Source organism: Babylonia areolata, chromosome 6, assembly GCF_041734735.1.
Source record: "Babylonia areolata isolate BAREFJ2019XMU chromosome 6, ASM4173473v1, whole genome shotgun sequence".
NCBI classification, from domain to species: Eukaryota; Metazoa; Mollusca; class Gastropoda; order Neogastropoda; family Buccinidae; genus Babylonia; species Babylonia areolata.
Genome location: NC_134881.1, coordinates 53712656 through 53738301, shown reverse-complemented (window position 1 = coordinate 53738301; position 25646 = coordinate 53712656). Strand labels below are relative to the sequence as shown.

The 25646-nt window shown below is 43.1% G+C and overlaps 1 protein-coding gene across 2 annotated transcripts in view; it reads right to left on the bottom strand.

Annotated features, from left to right (window-relative positions):
- Positions 1–599: 599 nt before the first annotated feature.
- Positions 600–25646, bottom strand: part of LOC143283147 (ubiquitin carboxyl-terminal hydrolase 47-like) — a 66159-nt gene continuing 41112 nt past the window's right edge. The window contains exons 25-34 of one of the 2 annotated variants that reach the window (XR_013055358.1): positions 25378–25469; positions 24186–24266; positions 22180–22376; positions 19826–19944; positions 15936–16066; positions 11526–11573; positions 10549–10679; positions 8112–8183; positions 4982–7040; positions 600–4777 (exon numbers count right to left, since the gene is read on the bottom strand). Coding sequence is in view for 1 of the 2 variants with exons in the window: in XM_076589291.1 (XP_076445406.1) it covers positions 6923–7040; positions 8112–8183; positions 10549–10679; positions 11526–11573; positions 15936–16066; positions 19826–19944; positions 22180–22376; positions 24186–24266; positions 25378–25469 (989 nt within the window). In the remaining variant the exon portion in view is untranslated. Of the gene's footprint in view, positions 7041–8111; positions 8184–10548; positions 10680–11525; positions 11574–15935; positions 16067–19825; positions 19945–22179; positions 22377–24185; positions 24267–25377; positions 25470–25646 lie in introns of both variants that reach the window. The other variant, XM_076589291.1, reaches the window with a different exon arrangement.

Genomic DNA, 25646 nt, shown 5'->3' with positions numbered 1-25646 from the left:
ATCTAAATGCAAGATCGTCCCCATGGATGACTGATTACAATTCCACACAACAGGATTTCAAGCTGGTGGGCGCACACAGGATTCAGCAAATGTGAATTCAGGTTTCTGTATAACAGGATCTCTTAAAATTGCCACGGAACTTACTTTTCCTTCCAATGATTCAGCAAATGTGAATTCAGGTTTCTGTATAACAGGATCTCATTAATTTGCCACAAAACTTACTTTTCCTTCCAATGATGCAGCAAATGTGAATTCAGATTTTTTGTTTAACAGGATCTCATAAATTTGCCATGAAACTTACCTTTCCTTCCAATGATTCAGCAAATTAATGTGAATTCAGATTTTTGTTTAACAGAATCTCATAAATTTGCCACAAAACTTATTTGTCCTTCCAATGATTCAGCAAATGTGATAGAAACTTTACCACATCACCTTCATCAAATTAATGTTTAAAATCCAATCAGTTTCAGTTTATGGATTCAGTACCTGAAAACTGTTTTTCATTCACAAGCCTCCCTCTCGCAATGTGCACACACTTAACAATCGCTCAAGGCTTTCCACTTCAACCACACACAAAGAACACCGAATGGAACACTGACTTGGATGATTTTAGTTTATTTCTATTGTTTTAGTTAGCATAGGACAAAACAGCAATAGTCATCTTCTCTGTCAAAGATATTTTCATCAAAAATACGCTCACCCTTTTCCTATTGTCACTCACGCTGCTCACAAACTGCTCACAGGACAAGAAAACACCAGCTTCCCTTTTGAACAACACGCTTGTGAATGACTTGTGGTCATGGACCTTCAAACTGACAGCTATCGATAACAATGGAAATCATTCATATGCTCACCATGGCATGGATCAACATTACAGAACCATCGCACACACACACACACAAATGCAGACACCCCATCAATAATCTAGAAACAGAGAACTCTGAATATAGTTTATTACAGGTACAAACACTTCATTTCAACAAACTAAGGGATAGACTGAGAGACAGACAGAGATAGACAGATGGAAATTATTTCAGAAGTACTGCATTATGAAGCCAAATGTTCACAGATGTTTGCAAGTTCTAACATTCTTTTCAACAATAAACAAGAAAAAAAAAAAAGAAAAAAAAGAAGCAAGCAATGACATTATTAATTTACACTGTCTCAAACAACAGCACTAAACTTTCTTTTTTCACATGTTAACACATTCCTCTGACAAATATGCTTGGTTCAATGTGATTCACTGCATTGATTGCAACAACAATGCAATCTCTTTCTCGAGCGTCTCCCTCTCAAGACAAACCTAAAAACCTACACAACCTTACGTGCATGTGCAGAGAAAATGTGCCGGAAAGGACTTTATCATGCAAGTTTCTGTATTTTACTTGTTAACTGGGAGTAACAGGCACTTTCCAACGGACACAGGATGAGCAAGGAACAGTCTTGATGCCACAGAATAAGGACAATCTGAAGCTGAAGAAGAGATGTACCCTGACCAGATAACAAGTACCTGTCACAAATGCTGGTAGCTACTTCTGGATGGTGCCACAGGAGAAAAAAAAAAGAAAAAAAGTCTGCAGTGAGGCAGAGGATGTAGGGGAAGAGGGGTGGGAATGAGGGGGGGGGGGGGGGGGGGGGGGGGGGGGGGATACAGCATGCAAATGAGCAGATGCACTTGGCAAGATTTTTCACTTTGGCTCCTGACAAGGCCCCTGCACATCTTTGCAGGAGGGGCCGATGATGCTCTTTAGTTTTGTTCTACTATTGCAAGGTATTAGATGAAGAACTGCTGATGACCTTCAAGACAACAAGCTGAAAGGGTTCAGTTTCACTTCACAGTTGGAACACTGCCAAAGCTTTGCCCATAACTGCCTTCCATGAAAGACTCAGGGCCACTGAAGCATTTGAACCACAAAGTCCGGTGTGAATCTTGTTCTTCCCACCCCGACACCTTTACTTTGAACCGCCAAGTCCACTGTGAATCTTGTTCTTCCCACCCTGACACCTTTACTTTGAACCGCCAAGTCCACTGTGAATCTTGTTCTTCCCACCCTGACACCTTTACTTTGAACCGCCAAGTCCGGTGTGAATCTTGTTCTTCCCACCCTGACACCTTTACTTTGAACCGCCAAGTCCAGCATGAATCTTGTTCTTCCCACCCTGACACCTTTACTTTGAACTGCCAAGTCCGGTGTGAATCTTGTTCTTCCCACCCTGACACCTTTACTTTGAACCGCCAAGTCCAGCATGAATCTTGTTCTTCCCACCCTGACACCTTTACTTTGAACTGCCAAGTCCGGTGTGAATCTTGTTCTTCCCACCCTGACACCTTTACTTTGAACCGCCAAGTCCGGTGTGAATCTTGTTCTTCCCACCCCGACACCTTTACTTTGAACCGCCAAGTCTGGCGTTAATCTTGTTCTTCCCACCCCCTGACACCTTCACTTTCAATCTATCCAAACCTTCCTTCAATGCTGCATTTCCACATCTCTTTCATAGCTCACCCGTTTGCCCCTCTCTTCTGAAACAAGTGTATTCAACCTTCCCTTCCAAAAATTGTTTTCAAAATTTTTACACTACCCGTTCTTCCAAACAAGAGTTTACTCTAACCTCCTTTTTTCTTTCTTTCTCAATTTTCATTGCCAAATATTCCTCTGTAAAATCTTTTTTTTTTTTTTTTTTTCCTTTTTCTCTCTCTTGAGTCTTCTCACTGTGTCATCAAATACCCTGTGAAATACACGTTGAAATCACAATAATATTGATACCCTTTCAAAAGCAAACTTTTATCAATTTTTTTTTTTTTGTAATCCGAAAACTCCTATGGGATTATAGAGTTAAATGATAAATAATCCCTAACCTTTGACCCCTTGAATGCTTTTGGACACAGTACTTACGCCCGAAGTGACATCACCAATGGCATCCATCATGAAAAGGGAAATGACATCTGAGGGCCAAAATATATCTCCAGATCATTTTCTCAGTTTTGGGCTGATAGTTCTGGATACCGATTTATGACTTGGAACACCATTTCCTACTGTTCTTTTAAATATCTTCATCCCAGCAGTCATGGGGGTTGATCACGGCGACAACAACAACATAAAGAGAATATACCATCATCAATTACTGACACAGTTTTGACAGCAAGAAAGAAGCAAAGTATATATACTCCCATGATGGATTTTTCTTCTTTTTTCCATGAAAGAGAAATCAAAGCAGCTGTGGTTAAAACATTTATATATATATATATATTTATCATATAAATATATATTCACCGAAAATGGTTTTGAGAAGCTCAGGACATCAGTATAGATGAGCGGTGATGAAACCTGACCATCACATGCAAATGACTGCCTGACCGACTTATTCCACCATCGACGCCATGGGCTTCCCTCCCCTCAACCACTGCATCTCCCTTTTATCCACGCTGGTTTTACTCGATACTGCCTTGGCTTTTAGCCACAACAAGGTGAACATCATTCTGAGACAGGACGGCATGGGAAGTAGAAAAAAAAAAAAAAAAAAAAAAAAAAAAAAAATCATATCTGCTGCAAGACTTGCATCAACCATTATATCATATCCAAGACAAAAGCTGCAGTCTATATTATCTATCACCAGATGTAGGATTTAGAACTTTTGTTTTGAATAAATAAATTTCCAAAAAGGGTAAAAAAGTCAAGAGATGATATACCCCGACAATTCATGTTTTTAACAACTACAGCTGCACACTGTACCCTTTCCAATGTTTTGAGGCTTTAACTCTCTCGGGACGACATGTTTTCTCCCTTGCTTTTCCCCAAAGACGGCCCATTTGTAAGGGTTTGGAAAAAAATTGCAAAAAATACAAAATACAGAGTAAGAAAATGAAACTTTCAGAACTGGTTTATTACGTGTTGAGCTATTACATATAAAAAAAAAAAATCAAATTTCTCATCTTATTTTTACAGTTTTGCCATATATAGAAAATACTGCCAATTTTTCACCCCGAATCACCATACCCATGCTCGCTTTCTGCATTAAATTCGCTTTCTTCTTCGTCATCATCCACCTCTTCAATGCCCGACCCTTCAGTTTGTAGCATTTCAAGTACTTTGGCAACCCTAAAGTGTATATGTTGTTCAGCTGTCCTCCCTCCACTGGCCCTGTGCCGTCCACTTCACTTCGTTCCAACTGTCCTCTCTACTCAACAGACGAGGCAAGTTCTTTCCAACCTGTTTCTTTTTCTCTTCACCCCCTGCCTGTTCCCTTCTTTTCCCCTAAACATTTCATCTTTTTACTTTCCTCGGATACCAACCAACCAGAACATTGTGAAGTGTCTCCTCATTATCCAAAAAGAGGTAACACCATGTTCCCACCCTCAGAACTCTAGAAGCGTGTCCCTTGCTGCTCCCCAACAGCTTTTGAACAAGCAGTGCCCAGAGATGCCAACCCCTGTCAAGTGTGTGTAGGAACAATCAGGAAATCTGGTAAGCACATTCTGAATCTGGTCGGAACACTCAGACTCTGAGCCAAATCAGCAATCCACAGGGCACTGACACTGCTTTACCGAGACGCAACTTGATTCAGCCGCTCTTGTTCAGGCAAACGGATAAGCTAACTGATCCACTCAGTGCTGTTTCAATGTAAACAGGCACACGATTAGCTGAGCATCATCACGTTAGACCAAGGTTAGTAGTGAATGCCATGGCCTCATGATCGATAGGTCTAGAGCATCTGGGTAATGTTACCACAGGAAAGCATGTGACCATGCTATGTAGTCGAATTTTGACATTGGCATAACCTTGCAACAAACTGCGATAGAGCACAATAAAATACAGCGAAACCCTAACAGATGGTGTCTGTCATAACCTTGCCACAAACTGCGATAGAGCACAATAAAATACAGCGAAACCCTAACAGATGGTGTCTGTCATAACCTTGCCACAAACTGCGATAGAGCACAATAAAATACAGCGAAACCCTAACAGATGGTGTCTGTCATAACCTTGCCACAAACTGCGATAGAGCACAATAAAATACAGCGAAATCCTAACAGATGGTGTCTGTCATTTCAAACCCAGCTGAAGTGGCTGCATCATCACCACCTGCTCCATCTCATCGTAAAACCGACCTGTGGTGAACATCTTCCAGCTTGGTGACAAATAGCTTGTCTCTGGCATAATTCTGTAGAAAAATCAACTCTGATAGGAGAAAAAAACCACAAAAAAAACCAACAAAATTACACCTGCATGCAGCAAAACGAAAGAAAAAAGGTGGTGGTGCTGCACTGTTGTGATGAGCTCTCCCTGGGGTGAGCACCCTGAATTTCACACAGAAAAATCTTGTGACAAAATGTAATGCAGTACTATTCAGTGTGACTCTGCGTTTCCTTTCTTCATAAAGGCTCGTCTTAATAAGCAGACCACTGTCCCACTTCAATCCTACAGATATGTACAGATATGCATTTCCAACCCAAAGTGATTTTCTTGTAGCACTTCACCTGTTTGTTATCTTGTCATACATAAACACAAATAACAAGAAGAAAACAAAAAGTAGCAACTGTTTAACCATTTGTATGTTTGTGTTTTAGAAGTTCAATCAAAGTAGTGTAACAGTACTTCAGGATACAGAAAGATTAAAAAAAGAAAAAGAAAAAAAAGAAAAAAAACATACAATTACTGCAACTAAATTCAGAAAAATAAGGGCATTCACAGACGTAAAGGAGAGAGGAGGTTGTGGTGCGTGTCAATGTGGTTGTAAACACAAACTGATCTTCCTGCCCAGCTCCCTCTCACCCATCCCCACCCTCTGACACCCACACACACACCCATCCACACTCACACACGCACAAACCCCCACACCAGATTGTGCAGACTAGAACCACAGTTGATTGGCAAACCTACCCGGCAAAGAAGTGTACCACCGTTTCTTATTGCCAGTTATGTTCACTGCTGTGACCACCTCCGTCAAGCATAGTCGTCATCTGCACTCTTCACACTGCTTTCCCACACCCAGTGTCTCACAGCCTTGATCCCCAAACTCGGCATTTACTGCGCTGATAAGACAGGCTTTCTGATTGGCCAGCCAGCATCCTCACCCGCACAAGTGCTCCACCTGTGGAACCGCGGCAACATTAAAACCACTCGCTGCCTCCCCTCCTCTTGCGCATTTCTGTACAGACATTTAAAAAAATCTTACACTGTGTTCACAGACAATTGCTCTGAAAACTACTGCATGATGAAGGCAACCAGGCCTGGTAGGTCGCCCACTTACAATAAAACTGGATGCATATGATCTATCTGTCATATCACGACAAGACAACATGGGTGGTCGGTCCTCACCCTTGCTCACACAGGAGGGAACAGACCTGAAGATCCCAGATGAAGTGATTTTTTTTGGTTGTGACATTCACCCCCCACCCCCACCCATCCCCCACTCCACAACACAAGAAGAACCGAATCTTGGAAAAAGACCTGGATCTACTCAATACTATGACGGGCAATCACTGACCCAAGAAAGCTGGAGGCCACGCCAGGCTGAAGCCGCAAGTTGCACTTTCAGATCCAGCCTCTTAAATAATAAAAAAAACCAAATGGCTCTGTTCCCAGAGTTTGCTTTACTCCAATCAGGGAACCTTCACTCCTAGCTTTTTTAAGAATTATCTATTCATTCTGGGTTTTTTCCCCTTAAAATTTTTTTTTTTTTTTTTTTTAATATATATGTTTGTTTTTGTTCACACATGTAAGAAAGTTATCTTGTTTGGTGGAGGAGCACAGGGTTTGGCATGAATTCACATCACACACAAGATATCACAAGACCAGTGTGTCCCATGCGGTTGGAGATCTAGGGACCTGGGAGAGAAGAGAGCTACTGAAGAGCTCTTCCACTGCACTGAGCACGATTTCCCCCGCTGCCACTATCATCACCATCATCACCATCAGACTGATTAATCCAGGTCTGGGGAGGACTTGCTGACAGGTGAAGACGGGTGATCCTCTGTGTAGATCTTCAATGCTCGCTCTTTCCTCGGCGAGTACGACAGGCGCTGATTGTAGCGAGACATTCTGGGGGAGGAGAAAAAAAGAAAAGAAAGAAAAAGACCTGAATCACTCCCAAAGCAAAATGATAGACATCTTCTCAGTGTCAGCAGTGAACAAATAACTGACTAGTTTATGTTCCTTTTCTATATTTGTTTATGTAAAAAAGAAAACAAAAAACCCAACAACTTGCAAACACATCTTCAGGACTATGTACTCTATTGTTCTTTGCTTTACTGCTCAAGACAAAAAGAAAGAAACAGCAATAGAATAAACCTTACAATCTTCCTCTATTTTTTCATGTCTGTAAACCCTTGAAGATGCACTCGAGCTTTTCTATCATTTGCAAATGTCACCCTAACGTGGTCTCTGAAGCTTCCTAAAAATTTAACAGAGCACCTTTGCTCATTTGGTCCATGTACAATAGCTTTTTTAACTTTGAGCAATGACAGTTCACTTTCAGTACCATTCAAGGTAAATCTGAAATTGTGTCACCAACTCACAAGGAACTTTCAACGTACGCTAAACTGAACTCCTGCCATTTTCCTCATCATGCAACTTCAGCTATGTCCTTTTTCAATACCATCAGACCAATATTTTGTTCAATATCAAATTTGTATTTCATTCATTGAACACCTACACACAAATAAAAATCATCTCTATATAATGGACCATCCATCACCCACTTAATTTTTACGATAATAATATGAATGAGCATTTATAAAGCACTTTACCTGCAGCTCTAAGGACACTGAAAATGCATGAGGTATGAATAAGACACGGGAATATATATATATATATATATTTTTTTTTTAAATGTTAAGATACAAACTCTCTTATAATGCTATTTATATAAAAAAAAAAAAAAAAAAAAAGTGTAACATACTCACTCCCCCCCCCCCCCCCCCCCCCCCTGCCACTGACACACACACACATCCACACAAAGACAATCGTAGGGGGAGAGAGAGGGATCTAGTTTAAAATACCGTCTGGACAAACGTATTTTAAGACGATCACATTTCCAAGACTCAACAGCACACAGTAACAAGCAAAGGCAAGCCTAGCCACAGGCGTGTTACGTTGCTCTGGCGGACCCACCTGACATTCTCTTTTTGCTGGATCTCCTTCTTCTTGTCCTCTGACAGTTCTGCCAGGGGTTCTGAGCGGTCCCTGCAAACAGCATCAACACTTCACCTGAGATGTGGCTCCTCCTGCCTCCATCATCATCACAGCTGACTCCAGCCACAACCCACTTCACTCAATTCAGTGGAAAGGGAGGGAGGGAGAAAGAGAGACAGGCAGAGAGAGCTAGAGAGTGAGAGAGTGAATGTGTGCAAGACAGACACAGAGAGAGAGAGAGAGAGAGAGAGAGAGAGAGAATGTGTATGTACGTGTGCACTGAATTCATATCCACCATGTCAAAGGCTAGCCATGAGCACTGAATTCATATCCACCATGTCAAAGGCTAGCCATGAGCACTGAATCCATATCCACCATGTCAAAGGCTGGCCATGAGCACTGAATTCATATCCACCATGTCAAAGGCTAGCCATGAGCACTGAATTCATATCCACCATGTCAAAGGCTGGCCATGAGCAGTGAATTCATATCCACCATGTCAAAGGCTAGCCATGAGCACTGAATTCATATCCACCATGTCAAAGGCTAGCCATGAGCACTGAATTCATATCCACCATGTCAAAGGCTAGCCATGAGCACTGAATTCATATCCACCATGTCAAAGGCTAGCCATGAGCACTGAATTCATATCCACCATGTCAAAGGCTAGCCATGAGCACTGAATTCATATCCACCATGTCAAAGGCTAGCCATGAGCACTGAATCCATATCCACCATGTCAAAGGCTAGCCATGAGCACTGAATTCATATCCACCATGTCAAAGGCTAGCCATGAGCACTGAATTCATATCCACCATGTCAAAGGCTGGCCATGAGCAGTGAATTCATATCCACCATGTCAAAGGATGGCCACAGGATGGCGGGGCCCATTTCTGGAACTCCTTCTGCCGATCTAACCTCCACAAACCAAAGTCAGGTTCCCATGACACCAGGGTGGAGTGAGGAAAATCAGGGCAAAGTGCCTTTCCCAAGGACACAGCACCATGCTGAAACGGGGCCTCGAACCCTGATCACTGGATCACAAGGCCAACACCTGACTGATTCTGACCTGCCGCCTCTCAGGGAGAAATTCAGGTGGCAAGAAAAACCTGTGCTCCGCCCTGCTGTCCAGACTCGTAAGCCTTTCTCTTGCTGGCGGAGACCTGCTTTACAGCCTGCATTCCACTGACAACTGCCCTGCTGTCCAGACTCGTAAGCCTTTCTCTTGCTGGCGGAGACCTGCTTTACAGCCTGCATTCCACTGACAACTGCCCTGCTGTCCAGACTCGTAAGCCTTTCTCTTGCTGGCGGAGACCTGCTTTACAGCCTGCATTCCACTGACAACCGCCCTGCTGTCGGCTCTTGCTGGCGGAGACCTGCTTTACAGCCTGCATTCCACTGACAACTGCCCTGCTGTCCAGACTCGTAAGCCTTTCTCTTGCTGGCGGAGACCTGCTTTACAGCCTGCATTCCACTGACAACCGCCCTGCTGTCCAGACTCGTAAGCCTTTCTCTTGCTGGCGGAGACCTGCTTTACAGCCTGCATTCCACTGACAACCGCCCTGCTGTCCAGACTCGTAAGCCTTTCTCTTGCTGGCGGAGACCTGCTTTACAGCCTGCATTCCACTGACAACTGCCCTGCTGTCCAGACTCGTAAGCCTTTCTCTTGCTGGCGGAGACCTGCTTTACAGACTGCATTCCACTGACAACTGCCCTGCTGTCCAGACTCGTAAGCCTTTCTCTTGCTGGCGGAGACCTGCTTTACAGCCTGCATTCCACTGACTTCTTCTTCTGCGTTCGTGGGCTGCAACTCCCACATTCACTCGTATGCACACGAGTGGGCTTTTACGTGTATGACTTTTTACCCTGCCATGTAGGCAGCCATACTCCGTTTTTGGGGGTGTGCATGCTGGGTATGTTCTTGTTTCCATAACCCACTGAACGCTGACATGGATTACAGGATCTTTAACGTGCGTATTTGATCTTCTGCTTGCATATACACACGAAGGGGGTTCAGGCACTAGAAGGTCTGCACATATGTTGACCTGGGAGATCGTAAAAATCTCCACCCTTCAACCACCAGACGCCGTCACCGTGATTCGAACCCGGGACCCTCAGATTGACAGTCCAACGCTTTAACCACTCGGCGATTGCGCCCGTCATTCCACTGACAACTGCCCTGCTGACCAGGCTTGTAAGCCTTTCTCTTACCGGCGGAGACCTGCTTTACAGCCTGCATTCCACTGACAACCACCAGGCTGTGTTGATCCAGTTACACAATCTCTCTCACACATACATTCATGCACACACACACACACATGCGCAAAACACAGACACATTCATGCACACACACACACACATGCAACACCCACACATATTCACACACACAAACACACACATGTACAAAGCTCTTTACCTGTAATAAATAACATGTCCATCATCACAGATATACAGGGGCCATGCGTTGAGGGCTGTGACCTGAGGATTCCAGTCCAGATCTGTGTGCAGCTCCAGTACTGAAGTTTCACAAGGAAATGTGCCTTTGCCCTGCACACATACACACACACGCATGTGTCAAAACACCACGCCTCACCATGCACAAACCAACACAAACTTTTGTTGACATCTTTCTCTGCTGGGCCTTTTTTCTTCTTTTTCTATGTGAGGGCAGTCTGACAATTGTAACAAATATACTAAAAGGGGAGGCATCTAAATGACTTCCATTTTAACTGAATTGGATCCCCCCTAATTTTTTTTTTTTTTTTTTTAATCATTCTTAAAGAAACATAATATTCAAAATCATCTGATCTCTGACTGTCATCTAGGTCAAGGTCATTTTCTTGCTCCTCTTGTATTCCGATTGTGTGATGGTGTGTCAGTGTTTTAAAACTGACCTCATGTGCTTTTGTGCGTGTGTGTGTTTTTATGTTCAAGGCTAAACATACTGATGATCAATATATTTCAGTATTAACATTTTAAATGGGCATGACATCATTTTGTGGGAACCTGATTTAAATCCCAGCCAAACAATCTAACAGCACTGTGAATGATTTCCTTCATCATATAAGCAAAACAAAAAGAACCTGCTGAACATAAAAATCATGAATAATGGAAACAATAAATTTGACACATTCACATGTTTTGTCCACACATAATTGAAATAATGAACTGGCTGTCTTTGATATACTGAGAGCTCTTGAAAAAGCACAGGATGATTTAAAAAAACAGCAACAAAAAACCTTTAAAATATTCTGCTTCCGAACACAATTATAAAACATTACTGCTTGGCCGCAAAATGCATGGGTAGATGCACAAACACACGTGAACATCTGAATCAATGCCTTTTATCAAAATGGGAAACAGGAGTTGAAGACTGTTCTCAACTCTACTCACCTTCGCAAATTCAACATTTTCCATTGGAATGCCACTAACCCCGGAAATCTGAAAGAAAGAGGAATGACTTTTGTCAAACACTTTACTGACTACTTGTCAAATGTTTCACTGATTGCTTTCAAACACTTCACTGATTATGGTCAAATACAGCAATAACATCTCTGGGTTTCAAAATCATCACTGTCTCAGATGCTTCACACCATTACAGCACAGCATCACTCGGGCAAATGTAAATTTGTTTTTCCTCAGGCCCCACACTTTTCCCCCTCCTTCCTCTTGACCCGCCCCCGGTTTCCCTTTATTGTACGCGTGTGTGTTTGGAGGCACAGGGCTAGGAGGTTTGAGCCAGATGCACGGGTGGGGGGACGTGGTGTTGGGGAGTGGGGGATAGGGAGCAGGGAGGGATGGTGTAAATAAGCTTTCAACCTATTCAATTAACCCTGAACACAACATTTGTCATTTTGGGAGGGATGGTGTAAATAAGCTTTCAACCTATTCAATTAACCCTGAACACAACATTTGTCAGTTTCCCCCTTCTTCCCCCCAAAACCACGCTCCACATAAAAGTGCTTCTGCCCTCTTCATTCATATTTAAGTATCCATATCATATCTTCGTCCGTGTCTGTCTCTCCCTCTTTCCCTAGCCCTCCAAGACAGACATGCTCTCTGATAGTGGACATATAAAACAGATTTTCTACCTCAGAGTCAAAAGTTGTATACATTCCTTTTTCAAAACCATTTTGTGGAAGAGGAAGGTTAAAGAAGCCGTCCAAATCAAGAGGAGAAGGCCGACTGGCCTGCAACTCCCTACACTACAGTCTATTGCAACACCATTATCGGGTGCCTGTGGCCAGGCAACACTGATCAAGCAACTCCCTACACTACAGTCTATTGCAACACCATTATCGGGTGCCTGTGGCCAGGCAACACTGATGAAGCCACTCCCTACACTGCAGTCTATTGCAACACCATTATCGGGTGCCTGTGGCCAGGCAACACTGATGAAGCCACTCCCTACACTACAGTCTATTGCAACACCATTATCGGGTGCCTGTGGCCAGGCAACACTGATGAAGCCACTCCCTACACTACAGTCTATTGCAACACCATTATCGGGTGCCTGTGGCCAGGCAACACTGATGAAGCCACTCCCTACACTACAGTCTATTGCAACACCATTATTGGGTGCCTGTGGCCAGGCAACACTGATGAAGCCACTCCCTACACTACAGTCTATTGCAACACCATTATTGGGTGCCTGTGGCCAGGCAACACTGATGAAGCAACTCCCTACACTACAGTCTATTGCAACACCATTATCGGGTGCCTGTGGCCAGGCAACACTGATGAAGCCACTCCCTACACTACAGTCTATTGCAACACCATTATCAGGTGCCTCTGATGAAGCCACTCTCTACACTACAGTCTATTGCAACACCATTATCGGGTGCCTGTGGCCAGGCAACACTGATGAAGCCACTCCCTACACTACAGTCTATTGCAACACCATTATCGGGTGCCTCTGATGAAGCCACTCCCTACACTACAGTCTATTGCAACACCATCATTGGGTGCCTGTGGCCAGGCAACACTGATCAAGCAACTCCCTACACTACAGTCTATTGCAACACCATTATCGGGTGCCTGTGGCCAGGCAACACTGATCAAGCAACTCCCTACACTACAGTCTATTGCAACACCATCATTGGGTGCCTGTGGCCAGGCAACACTGATCAAGCAACTCCCTACACTACAGTCTATTGCAACACCATTATCGGGTGCCTGTGGCCAGGCAACACTGATCAAGCAACTCCCTACACTACAGTCTATTGCAACACCATTATCGGGTGCCTGTGGCCAGGCAACACTGATGAAGCCACTCCCTACACTACAGTCTATTGCAACACCATTATCGGGTGCCTGTGGCCAGGCAACACTGATGAAGCCACTCCCTACACTACAGTCTATTGCAACACCATTATCGGGTGCCTGTGGCCAGGCAACACTGATCAAGCAACTCCCTACACTACAGTCTATTGCAACACCATTATCGGGTGCCTGTGGCCAGGCAACACTGATCAAGCAACTCCCTACACTACAGTCTATTGCAACACCATTATTGGGTGCCTGTGGCCAGGCAACACTGATCAAGCAACTCCCTACACTACAGTCTATTGCAACACCATTATCGGGTGCCTGTGGCCAGGCAACACTGATCAAGCAACTCCCTACACTACAGTCTATTGCAACACCATTATCGGGTGCCTGTGGCCAGGCAACACTGATGAAGCCACTCCCTACACTGCAGTCTATTGCAACACCATTATCGGGTGCCTCTGATGAAGCCACTCCCTACAACCTACAGTCTATTGCAACACCATTATTGGGTGCCTGTGGCCAGGCAACACTGATCAAGCCACTCCCTACACTACAGTCTATTGCAACACCATTATTGGGTGCCTGTGGCCAGGCAACACTGATCAAGCAACTCCCTACACTACAGTCTATTGCAACACCATTATCGGGTGCCTGTGGCCAGGCAACACTGATGAAGCAGTGAAATGTTCCTGTACCAGCTGTGCCCAGGAATTTGGTGTCAAACCATCAAAATACATATACAAGTTCAGTTCAACAATCTTTTTCAGGTTAACTGTAAAACAGAAAAAAAAGGGCTTAGATAGAACAGATAATGAATTCTGGAAAGATGTAATCAAAATTTACTTACATTACAAGAATATCATGAAACTAGAAGAAGTTACACAAACTACTTTCCAAAACCAGTTATTGTTTAATAATTCATTAATAACATACAAAAATACTCCACTCTTCTTCCAACACTGGCAAAAAAAGGGGATTATTCAAATCCAACACATGATGCATCACACAGAGAACAGACTGCTATCACTGAATGAAGTCAGCGGTATAACTGGTCAAAATAGAGCGAGTATAATGCTAGAGTACAATGTTCTAATTAATTCCATCCCTAACTCCAGGGTTCAGTGGATACAGACAGGAAAACGACAGACAGATGAACAGGCAAGTGACGTAAACCGATTTAACATGAAACCAAAACAAATCAAGAAATTGTTAGCGGCTACTAAGGAACCAGACACCCCATCAGCTTTTTATTTCATCAAAAACTTTTTCTGTGAATGCCCAGTTGTATATAATCTTTGGAGTTTTATTGAACAGACAATTCATTACTCAGTTAATGTCAAGTTAAAACGATCAAATATAGATATATTATTTGGAGTAAAAAATTATCCGCACATTAAGGGAAATTATCACTATATCAATCTACTTATCTTAATTGGCAAAAGGTCTGTAAGTATTAAAAAAACAAAACAAAAAAAAAACCAAGATTCAGCTTTACCCTTACAATATATTTTTTTAGAAGGAAATGAAATTAAGAAATATATTGGGCTGAAGTAATACTGATGTTGGTGAAATGTAATACAAATCAAATATACAAATAAATAACGCTTTACAGCAACACACATGTACACGTGTTTACATATTCACCAAGGAAACTTTACCCCCCCAACCTAAAGCGTGCAAACACACACACACACATACACACTGACTCACACGCACACACTGTGTGAAGGGTTCATTAGTATCACATATGTTTCGTTATCATTTATGGATGTCAGGTATTGCAATACATGAACATTTTGTATTGGAAAAAAAAAAAAAAAAAAAGGAGATGTGAAATTTCTTTTGTTAAGAAACATAATCCTCCTGCACGGTACCTTTGTTGCAGGGCTCAATCAAAGATTGACATAAGCTTACAGTTGGGCCAACAGCAAAGTGAGAACTGTTTAGTTTCTCCACTGCATTGGGAATTATCTTAAGCTTTGTTTCAGGTGAAGGACTGTCACTCTCAAACTAGGAGGCAAGACTGCACTGGCTCTCAGTGCTGCAGCCTTGGGGGCCCATCCCCTACACCATCTGTCATTAAACCCTCTTGGCCAATAGAATGGGGGGATGTAACTCGGGCAAGGTACTCTTCGGGCAAGGAAAATTTTGAATCTGGTAGAACACTTGGACAACAAGCCACATCAGCAAACGTACATTTTATCTACAAGGCCTACAAACACTTGGGCCTACCTGCAACACCGTGTAACTGCTACAATTAAGCTGATCGGTCCACTCAACTCAATGCTGTTTCAATGTAAACATGCATGCGATTAGCTGAGTATCATCAAGTGAGACCAAGGTTAGTAGTGACTGCCCTGGCCTGGTGATTGATAGGTCTAGAGCATCTGGGTAATGTTTACCACAGGAAAGCATGTGAACATGCTATGTAGTCGAAAATGAACTTGTCAGAACAATTCTGATGTTGGCGACATGTTGGAAAAACTGCAACAGAGTGTAACCAAGCGTTACAGTTGGCATCTGTGTACCTACCTTGTGTCGCAGCTCCTCCACAGTCTGGTGAGACAGGACCACCTCCTGGAAAGGGTCCAGCGTGAAGGTGGAGGGTCGCCAGCGCCGCAAGTAAATGGCCAGCTGCTGCATGCTCTTCAGCTCGTCAGGCTCTGAGGAATCAACCATGACTTTTGTATTGTGTCCTACCGTATTGTTACTTCTTCTTCTTCTTCGTCTTGTCTCAACAGATATCTGTGTGAAATCCGGGCTGCTCTCCCCTGGGAGAGCACGTTACTACTGTAGTGCAGCACCACCTTTTTTTTTCTTTCTTTCTTTCTTTTTTTTTTTTTGCTGTTCCATCATCTGCACCGTTTCAGTGGCATTATTACTCCCATGCTGTTCATTCTAAGTCCACGATACACAGCCACAACCAGGTTCATCTGTCACAGTCCCAGCCTCTGCAGTCTGCAGGGAACCATCAATGTCAGACTGCCATGAGGCTGCACATCACCCTGCACTGCAGTTGAGCCACTTCAGTGGTGTTCAGTCATGCCTGTCCTCATTTAATATACTCAGGACACCACCTACTAAGCACCTACTGATGACAATAATGGCTTAGTAGTGGAGACAAATTAAGTAAGCGTCCCTCCAGAGTGGACAGCACCACCACGTCCCTCTAACAAGAGTTCCCTATGAATCTGCTGACACTGAAGACCTTGACAAGGCTCACCCCCAGCACTGAAGTGGAGCGGGTATCAAAACTGAGGTCACTATCTGAGCAGGACATGAAAGGCCACATAGTCTGGGACTTTTAAAAAAAAATTTTTTATTTTTATATATTGGTGCTGAAGAAGGAGGTGGAAGAAGAAGAGGATGATGATGATGCTATGGAGGTCCATTTAGGTTTGGGACTACATGACAAAGCTGTACTCTACACTTCCTGCAGTGTTTGTCAGGAAATTAGAGCAACACACCCAAAGACTCATCCGTAAAGTGGATGACACTCGACTGTGTGGTCCCAGTCTTCCCATTTAAGCCCACAGCACACTCAACTCTGGGTAGGAGCCGACTGTGGGTCAGAAAACCCACCTCCACTGGAATTTGAACCTGCATCCTCCAAGCCGTCAGTCCACGACGCTAACCACTTTGCCACGGTGGCTGGTTTATATCTTCATTTTTGCTGCCTGCACGTGTATTTGTTTTCCTTTCAAAGTGAATTTTTCTACAAAATTTTGCCAAAGACAACACCTTTGTTGCCATGGTTTCTTTTCTGTGTGCTAAGTCTCATCTGAATGACTAGCATCCAGGACACCACTCAAGGTCTAGTGGAGGGGGAAAACCTACTGGCGCATGTTGGATTTGATTATGTGCGCTACAATTCCCTAGCTTCCAAGGGAATGAGCTGCAACTAGGCCACACCAGATTTATGACAGTCAGAGAACTGGAACAATTCACTTTCACCCTTGTCTGCCAGCTGATTGGAAGTCACGGGCGACACATGTCTGCAATTTAGTGCTTCACATGACACGTATTAACTGAGGTCCCGTTGGTTTAAATAATCTTTAATCATTCAACAATACACATGATTACAATGCAATGAATGACAAAAGAGCATCAACAAGCTTAAAGCTTATACTGTGCTCACAACGTTGCACTTCAATTTTATCATGACGGCTGATGAACCATATTATGACTTGTATCAAATAACATTCATAAACAGTAAGTAATGAAATAATGAAATAAAACAAATAAACAAACAGTACATAATATAGTAAAATAATGCTAATATCAATATTAACATGAGATTAAATTTATTATCACCAGAGTAATTGGCCTGATAGAAGAAAAACACGAAGAAGAAGAAGAAAATTTAGAAGAATGGAGGGTAAGGTGGTGGAGGAGGGGGAGCAGAGGGGAGAGGAGAAATTCTAACAGATCATTGGCCAATCCATTCACTTTGAATATTTGGTCAGTCAAATAAATTCAACATATATTTTACGAATAGAATCATGTTGTACCCTTTCTTCACAATGCAATAGGTCCCGTTCAACATGAAACCAGCACACATAAAAAAACCCATGGCAACAAAGGGGTCATCCCTGGCACATTTATGTAGAAAAAAATCTGCTTTGAAAGCAAAACATTTAATACACTTGTGCAGAGGGCCAAAAAAAAAGGGTTGGCAATGCACTGTGGTGACACACTTTCATCTGGGAGAGCAGCCCTAATTTCACACAGATAAACGTGTTGTGATAGAAAGTAATGCAAAACAATACAATATAATAAAACTTGTGTGCACTTGCTGGAGCAGATGGTACTCTACAGGTTAGTTTTCATTTCACGCTGTTGGCTAAGGGGTCAATACTTATGACCAACATATGTGTTTGATCTATTAACACTGGCAGTTATGTTATGTACAAGTCATTAGAAGAACAAGAGTGACAGAGACGAGCACAAATCACCTCTGACATGCGCACACATTAGTCAATCTCTCCTCTTTCTCTCCCTGCTTTTCCCCTTGCTGCTGCCAGCTTGTGCCACTGATGTTAAATGTTGTGCTCCACTCTACAACACCACACAGTCCACAACAGTAGCTCTGTTCACACAGTTTCTGTCTGTGCCAAATCTGTGACCAGCACACTGCATCAATGCTGATCATCGCCTTCAGGCACAAATGGGCTAAAAGCAACAGAAGGGAGGTAGAACACTAAGGAGGGGTACTGCTATCTGCAGTTCCTTTCAATTTCTCAGTTTGGGCGGAGTAGTTGCACAGGACTGGAATCAGACCCTTGCCAAAGACTGCACCAGTGGGTCATGGTAGTGTCATTAAAAGCGCATTTCACTGATATCAACCCTCTGACTGCTGCTGATAAGTCTGTGAGTCAATCAAGGCTGTCATCTGACTGATAAAAACTGACGTCACAAGTCAGGAAAGGGTCACCATTCTTTACAAATCTGGACTCCTTTCTTTTCATATTGCATTACTTTTGTTCTGTTACAGAAACAATTACACTACTTAAAAGTACACATGACGGACATTTCTACCCATCAGGGTTTAGCAATCAAGGTGTCAAGAATCTGTATGGTCACAGTTGACAGCAAATCAGGCAGTGCAGAAAAGTAAAATGCAAACTCCTCAAAAAGCAAATGTTACAAACTATAACGAAAAAAAAAGCATAGTTAACTAAATTATAAATGCCTTCGTGAGGAAAAAGCTAGTTTTTCTTTACAAATTGGTGTGCTTTTGAAATGTAGAACATTCAAGTCAGCTTAAGAGTGGAACAGGATATAAATCTTTTTGTAATATATTATCAGAAAACAGACAAAAAAGAAAACATCTTAGAATCACATCAATTACTCTTCTACATGGAAACTGGCTTCTGCTTCTAAAGAAACAGTTAAATATAACTGATATATACATGTCCTTTTCTTCCTCTCTCTCTCTCTCACACTGAACAGAACATAGACAAATGAAGAAATCAGAGCAAACCAACCAGCCACTGTAACTGACAATAACCACCTTTCATCAGATGATGAAAACAAGTACTGTAACATACACTAACTAGCTTTTATCAGATGATGAAAAAGTACTGAAACTGACAGTTTCAATTTCAGTTTCTCAACGAGGCATCACTGCGTTCAGACAAATCCACATATACGCTTCACCACATCTGCTAGGCATACACCTGACAGCAGCATAACCCAACATGCTTGTCAGACCTTGAGTGAAATTGACTACTAGCTTTTACCAGATGACGAAAAATGACTGTAACTGATAACAACTAGCTTTCATCAGATGATAAAAAGCACTGAAACGGACAACTAGCTCTTACCAGATGATGAAAAGTACAAATACTGACAATACGACAACAAAAAGTGCAAACAATGACGGGCACCACAGATGATGACACAGGACTACTGGGGCTTACTGTCAAGGATCTCCAGGAACACTTCCCAGTTGGGGAAGATAGCAATCTCGTCTTCGTACACCTGGCTGTTGATGTACACTGTGCCGGGGTTCTTCCACGACTTCTTCCTCAGTCGGCACCTGAAAAATGCAAAACAGGTATGAACACAAGAGACTTGTCAATATCCAGACATTCGCACACACACAAGCCATGAATGGTCTAGTGAGGGCCAAGCCATAATGTGTCCGCCCTTGAAGCGAGAGAATCTGACCATGCATTATTTCCTCCCCCTCACTAGACCCCGAGTGGTGGGCTGGACGCTAATCATTCTGATGAGACAATAAACCCAGGTCCTGTGTGTAGCATACACTTATTTCATGTGGCACTGCATTGTAACGACACACAATTCCATGGGCGAGCAACCCAAATTTCACACAGAGAAATCTGTTGTGACAAAGAGTAATACAATACATGCCAAATACAGACATAAGCATTTGCACACACACATGTGCACACACACACACACACACACACACACACTGTATACAACTGCTAAGCACATGCAAAATCATGCCGGACACACACATTGTTCTCCCCTTTCTTACAATGAAAAAAGTTAAGTTATTTCAAGACAATGATGACATCGCATCACTATTGTTATCATTGTCATAACCATCATCATTGCTATTTACAGCAGTCAGAAATCTACCCCACTGTAACCAGTAACATTCATGCACACAAACACCATTTTTCTGTTTTATTTTTGTTGTTGAATATCTTACTCTCGTTCCATGTTTCTTCTTTGATTCTGTAAACTATTTCCACACACGCATGCATGCACACACACACACACACACACACACACACACACACACACACACACACACAGAGTCACAGCTTTCCTTTTCTCTGCTCCCCCCACTCCCCACTTTTTTTTAACCCTGTCTAAAATCACCTTGAGTGGAAAGATGCAACACTGAAGACTATCACTACGAAACACACACTTACTCGCACACACACACTCCACAAACAGCTGCTGCAGTGTAACACAAAGTGTGCTTCTCCACTCACCTGCCTAAAGGATGTCCACACACACCCCTCTCACCACCCCCCACCCCCACATCCATCCACAGACACACACCCCACTCACCAACACACCACACTCACCCCCCAGCCTACACACAACACACACCCCACTGACCCCAACACATCCTACCCACCCTCACATATCCCTCTCACCTGACCCATCCACCCACCTACCCACTCCCACCATCAACACACATCCAATCTAGCCCCACCCACACACACCCCACCTGCATATCCACCCACACCCCAGCTACCCTCCTCCATCACACACCCCACCTGCATATCCACCCACACCTCAGCTACCCCCCTCTGTCACACACCCCACCTACCCAACCACCCACACCCTAGCTCCTCCACCTCCATCACACACCCCACCTACCCAACCACCCACACCCTAGCTCCTCCCCCTCCATCACACACCCCACCTACCCAACCACCCACACCCTAGCTCCTCCCCCTCCATCACACACCCCACCTACCCAACCACCCACACCCTAGCTCCTCCCCCTCCATCACACACCCCATCTACCCAACCACCCACACCCTAGCTCCTCCCCCTCCATCACACACTCCACCTACCCAACCACCCACACCCTAGCTCCTCCCCCTCCATCACACACCCCACCTACCCAAACACCCACACCCTAGCTCCTCCCCCTCCATCACACACCCCACCTACCCGAACACCCACACCCTAGCTCCTCCCCCTCCATCACACACCCCACCTACCCAACCACCCACACCCTAGCTCCTCCCCCTCCATCACACACTCCACCTACCCAAACACCCATACCTCAACCCCCCAACCCACCCCACACACCCTTCCTATCCCTCCCCTCCCTTACATCTACCCCAAACACCACAAAGTAGCAACACACTATCACCACCACCACAACACCCCCCAATATCTCCCCATCTGTCAAGTGGGAAGTGCCCCCCCCCCACCCCCCCAACACACACACACACAACTCCCCAAACCAGCAACACAATCACAAAATCCACTCTTTGAAGTAGTCGTTAATCAACCCAACAACACACCACCACCACAAGGACACCCCCCATCCTCCCCCAATCTGCCCGGGGAGAAGTACACACACATATATATATATACACAAAACTCCACAACAGCAACACAATCACAAAACCACTCTTGCGAGTAGTTGTCAAATTCATGACCAACCAAACCACCACCAACACACCACCACCTCAAGGACATCCCCTCTACCCACCTTTCTTCCACCCCCCCCCCTCCCCCGCCCGACCTCCCACCCCCTCCAAAGCCCCCTCACCTGTCAAGGGGGACATCCAAGCCGCACTTGTCCTTGATGTCGGGCAGGATAAGCTCCTTGGACTCCAGCACCGTCATGCCCTTGGCGAAGATGGTCTCCAGCAGGAACTTGCAGGGCTCCGCATCGTTCACCTCCAGCTGGTACACCTTGACACGGTGCTCCCCGGGACGCAGTGCCCGACCCATCTTCACGTTCAGCTGTCGGGGGGGAGGGCGGGGGGGAAACCAGATATGGTAATACGGGCGAGGAGGGGGGAACCAGATTTAACATTTCATCACAACCATCTTCACGTTCAGCTGTGGGGGTTGGGGAGGGGGGGGTAAGGGAGAGGGGGGTGTTGGGTGGGGGGGAGAAACCAGATACAATACTTTATCCTAACCATCTTCATGTTCAGCTGTGGGGGGAGATGAACGAGATACAATACTTTACCCCAACCATCTTCACCTTCACATTCTGTCTTGTTCCGCCAAACGATTAAGCTGATTGGTCCACTCAAAGCTGTTCCAATGTAAACACACACGCAATCAGCTGACCATCATCAGGTGAAACCAAGGTTAGTAGTGACTGCCCTGGCCTCATGATCAATAGGTCTAGAGTGTCTGGGTAATGTTACAACTGGAAAGCATGCGACCATGCTATGTAGCAACAAATGTACTCGTCGGAACAATTTTGATGTAGGCATAATGTCGGAACAAACTGCCATCAATTGTAAAAAAAAAAACAACCACCAAAAAACGATGAAATCATAACAGTTGGCATCTCTGAATACTTTATCATCTCCAACCAGGAACTTGTTGACACGTTGGCCAATGATCAGCTGTGGGAGGGGAAACGAGATACAATGATACTTTAGTATCTCCAACTGAGAACTTGACACGTTGGCCGATGAACAGGTGACAGACAAAGAAGGGCATTTCATCCAACGTACCACAGTTTCATCATTCAATCAACAAATTAAATGAACATATAATAACAATATTTAACACAGCACAAGCTTCCACAGCACCTTCTATTCATCCAGACTGCCAAATTTCCCACAGTATACTCTATCTATCCAAACTGCTAAATTCCCAACAGTATACTCTATTTACCCAATTTGCCAAATTCCCAACAGTACATTCCAATTACCCAATTTGCCAAATTTACTAAAAAAAAAACAACAAAAAAAACAACGCTGGTTTTTGTTGTTGTTTTTTTAATAAGTAAATTTAAGTTAGTTATATCAAAACAAAATAAAGGAAGTGTGATTCCTAAATCTTAAAACTTTTAATACAGTTATGATTACTAATTCTTAAACACTTTTAAAACCAGTATGATTACTAGTTCTTGAAAATTAGAACAGTATGGTCACTGATTCTCAAAAACTTTTAATATCAGTACGATTACTAGTTCTTAAAAACTTTTAAAACCGGTACGATTACTGGTTCTTAAACCGTTTTGAAACCAGTATGATTACTAGTTCTTATTAACTTTTAAAACCAGTATAAATACTAGTTATTATTAACTTTTAAAACCCGTTTGAACTTGGTTCGAACTTGGTTCAATGCTACATAAAAAAATTTTTTTTCAAATACTGGGAAAAAGATTTTTCCATGTGATTACCGTGGTCAAGATATTCTTTTTAATCCATGCAGATTTGCTATGAACCATTTCTGTGAACACCACAAGCTAAGCTGTCCACACTTTGTTTTCAGGCTTGACACCACCCCATTCTTTGCTCATCATTGCTATCAAAAGAGATCACCCGATCATAGTCATCCTGCTTCCGTCTCAAAACAGAGAAGCAAGCTTTTCAAATCAACACCACAAATTAAAGCCAGTCTATCTGTGAAAATTCAGTCTGAGCTTTTTTTTCCCACCAGCATGTAAAGCTCTACATAATTCTGTGAAACGTATATGTATGTATGTGTATGTGTGTGTGTGTGTGTGTGTGTGCGTGTGTGTGTGTGTGTTTGTTGTTGTTGTTGTTACAGCCATAGTTATTGTGTATATATATAGATATATACCTTGCCATCTTCAAGGAAAGACAGGGTGTCAGACAGACGAACGCTCTCAAACTCCTGGTTGTTTGAGTACACTCGGTAAACCTGCAAAACCAAATTAGGCATCACATAACAACAACAACAACAACAAAATAATAATCTCCTGCACAATCTGTTACAGTTATCCTAAACCTTTATGGAATTCATCTCTTCACAGTTGTCTATTACATTTCTCTACAGTTGTCTATTACATTTCTCCACAGTTGTCTATTACATCTCTCCACAGCTGTCTCTTCTCAGCCAATTCAAACCATGAAGTGAAAGAGAAAAAGCACAAAAATAAACAAACAAATGAATGGTTTGCTTCCTGTTGAGAAACAGTTAAGTTTAATTTGGAAAAAAACAACAAACAAACAAAAAAATTTTTTTTTCTTAAATGCAAAAGATGGCTCCTCTTCTTGTGCATAAGTGGGGTGTGGTGTTTGACTGACTGACAATGAGCCAAACCAAGTGAGGGACAATGCCGCGTTTGGGTCATCTAACTATCACTGCCATTCTTTCATATTTCAGAACATGCTGTCTCCACATCTTAAAGATAAATAGTTGACTCATCTTATAAGTTCTAACATTCACTTTGAAAATGCTAAACACAACACATGCCCAGCAGACACACACCGAATTCAACTGTCAAACAATCTGCCATTCTGAGTTCTGCTTTTCATCGGTTTCACACAGTTCATATTCTGGACAAAAAAAAAAAAATCAGAATCAAGAGACTGGATGCACAGACAAAACTGTATCAAATACTGACTGAAAGCCTATCCCTTCCCTCACGCCCCTTCCCCCAACCCCATTTGGCCTACCAAGAGGCTATGTCAGTGAACTACCAAGAGGCTATGTCAGAGAACTACCAAGAGGCTATGTCAGTGAACTACCAAGAGGCTATGTCAGAGAACCAGCTGTATACCACTATTTGGCACCTCACTCTTTTTGGTATAAATACCAACAAATACATGTGTTTATCTTGAAAAAAAAACAAAAAAAACATCAGTTAAGAGTACTCCACTCAAACAGGATCCTATCTTTATAACTTTCCTATCATGGTACAAAGATCAAACAATTTATTCATTTCCATCACAAGAAAATTTCACACACAGTATTATTCTTAAAGCACTGTACCTTGTCTGGACTTGGAATAAAAATGACAAGACCTTACCTTGAAGTTTTCTGAGGATGTTCCAATAAGCTGTTCCAGCTCTTTCTTGAAAGCACCTAGGGTAATTCTCTTGTCCACAAACACTGATAAACCTGTTTGAATTTAAACAAAATATATTTTTGAGATTAGTTTACAAAGCATGCAAGCATATTTTCATATTATTATTTTCCACAGAGGCAACTTAACCTACAATCAGAATGACGAATCCAATCTTCAGTTGTGCACATACACAGGCACACACACAGTATAAACATGTGCATACAGATACA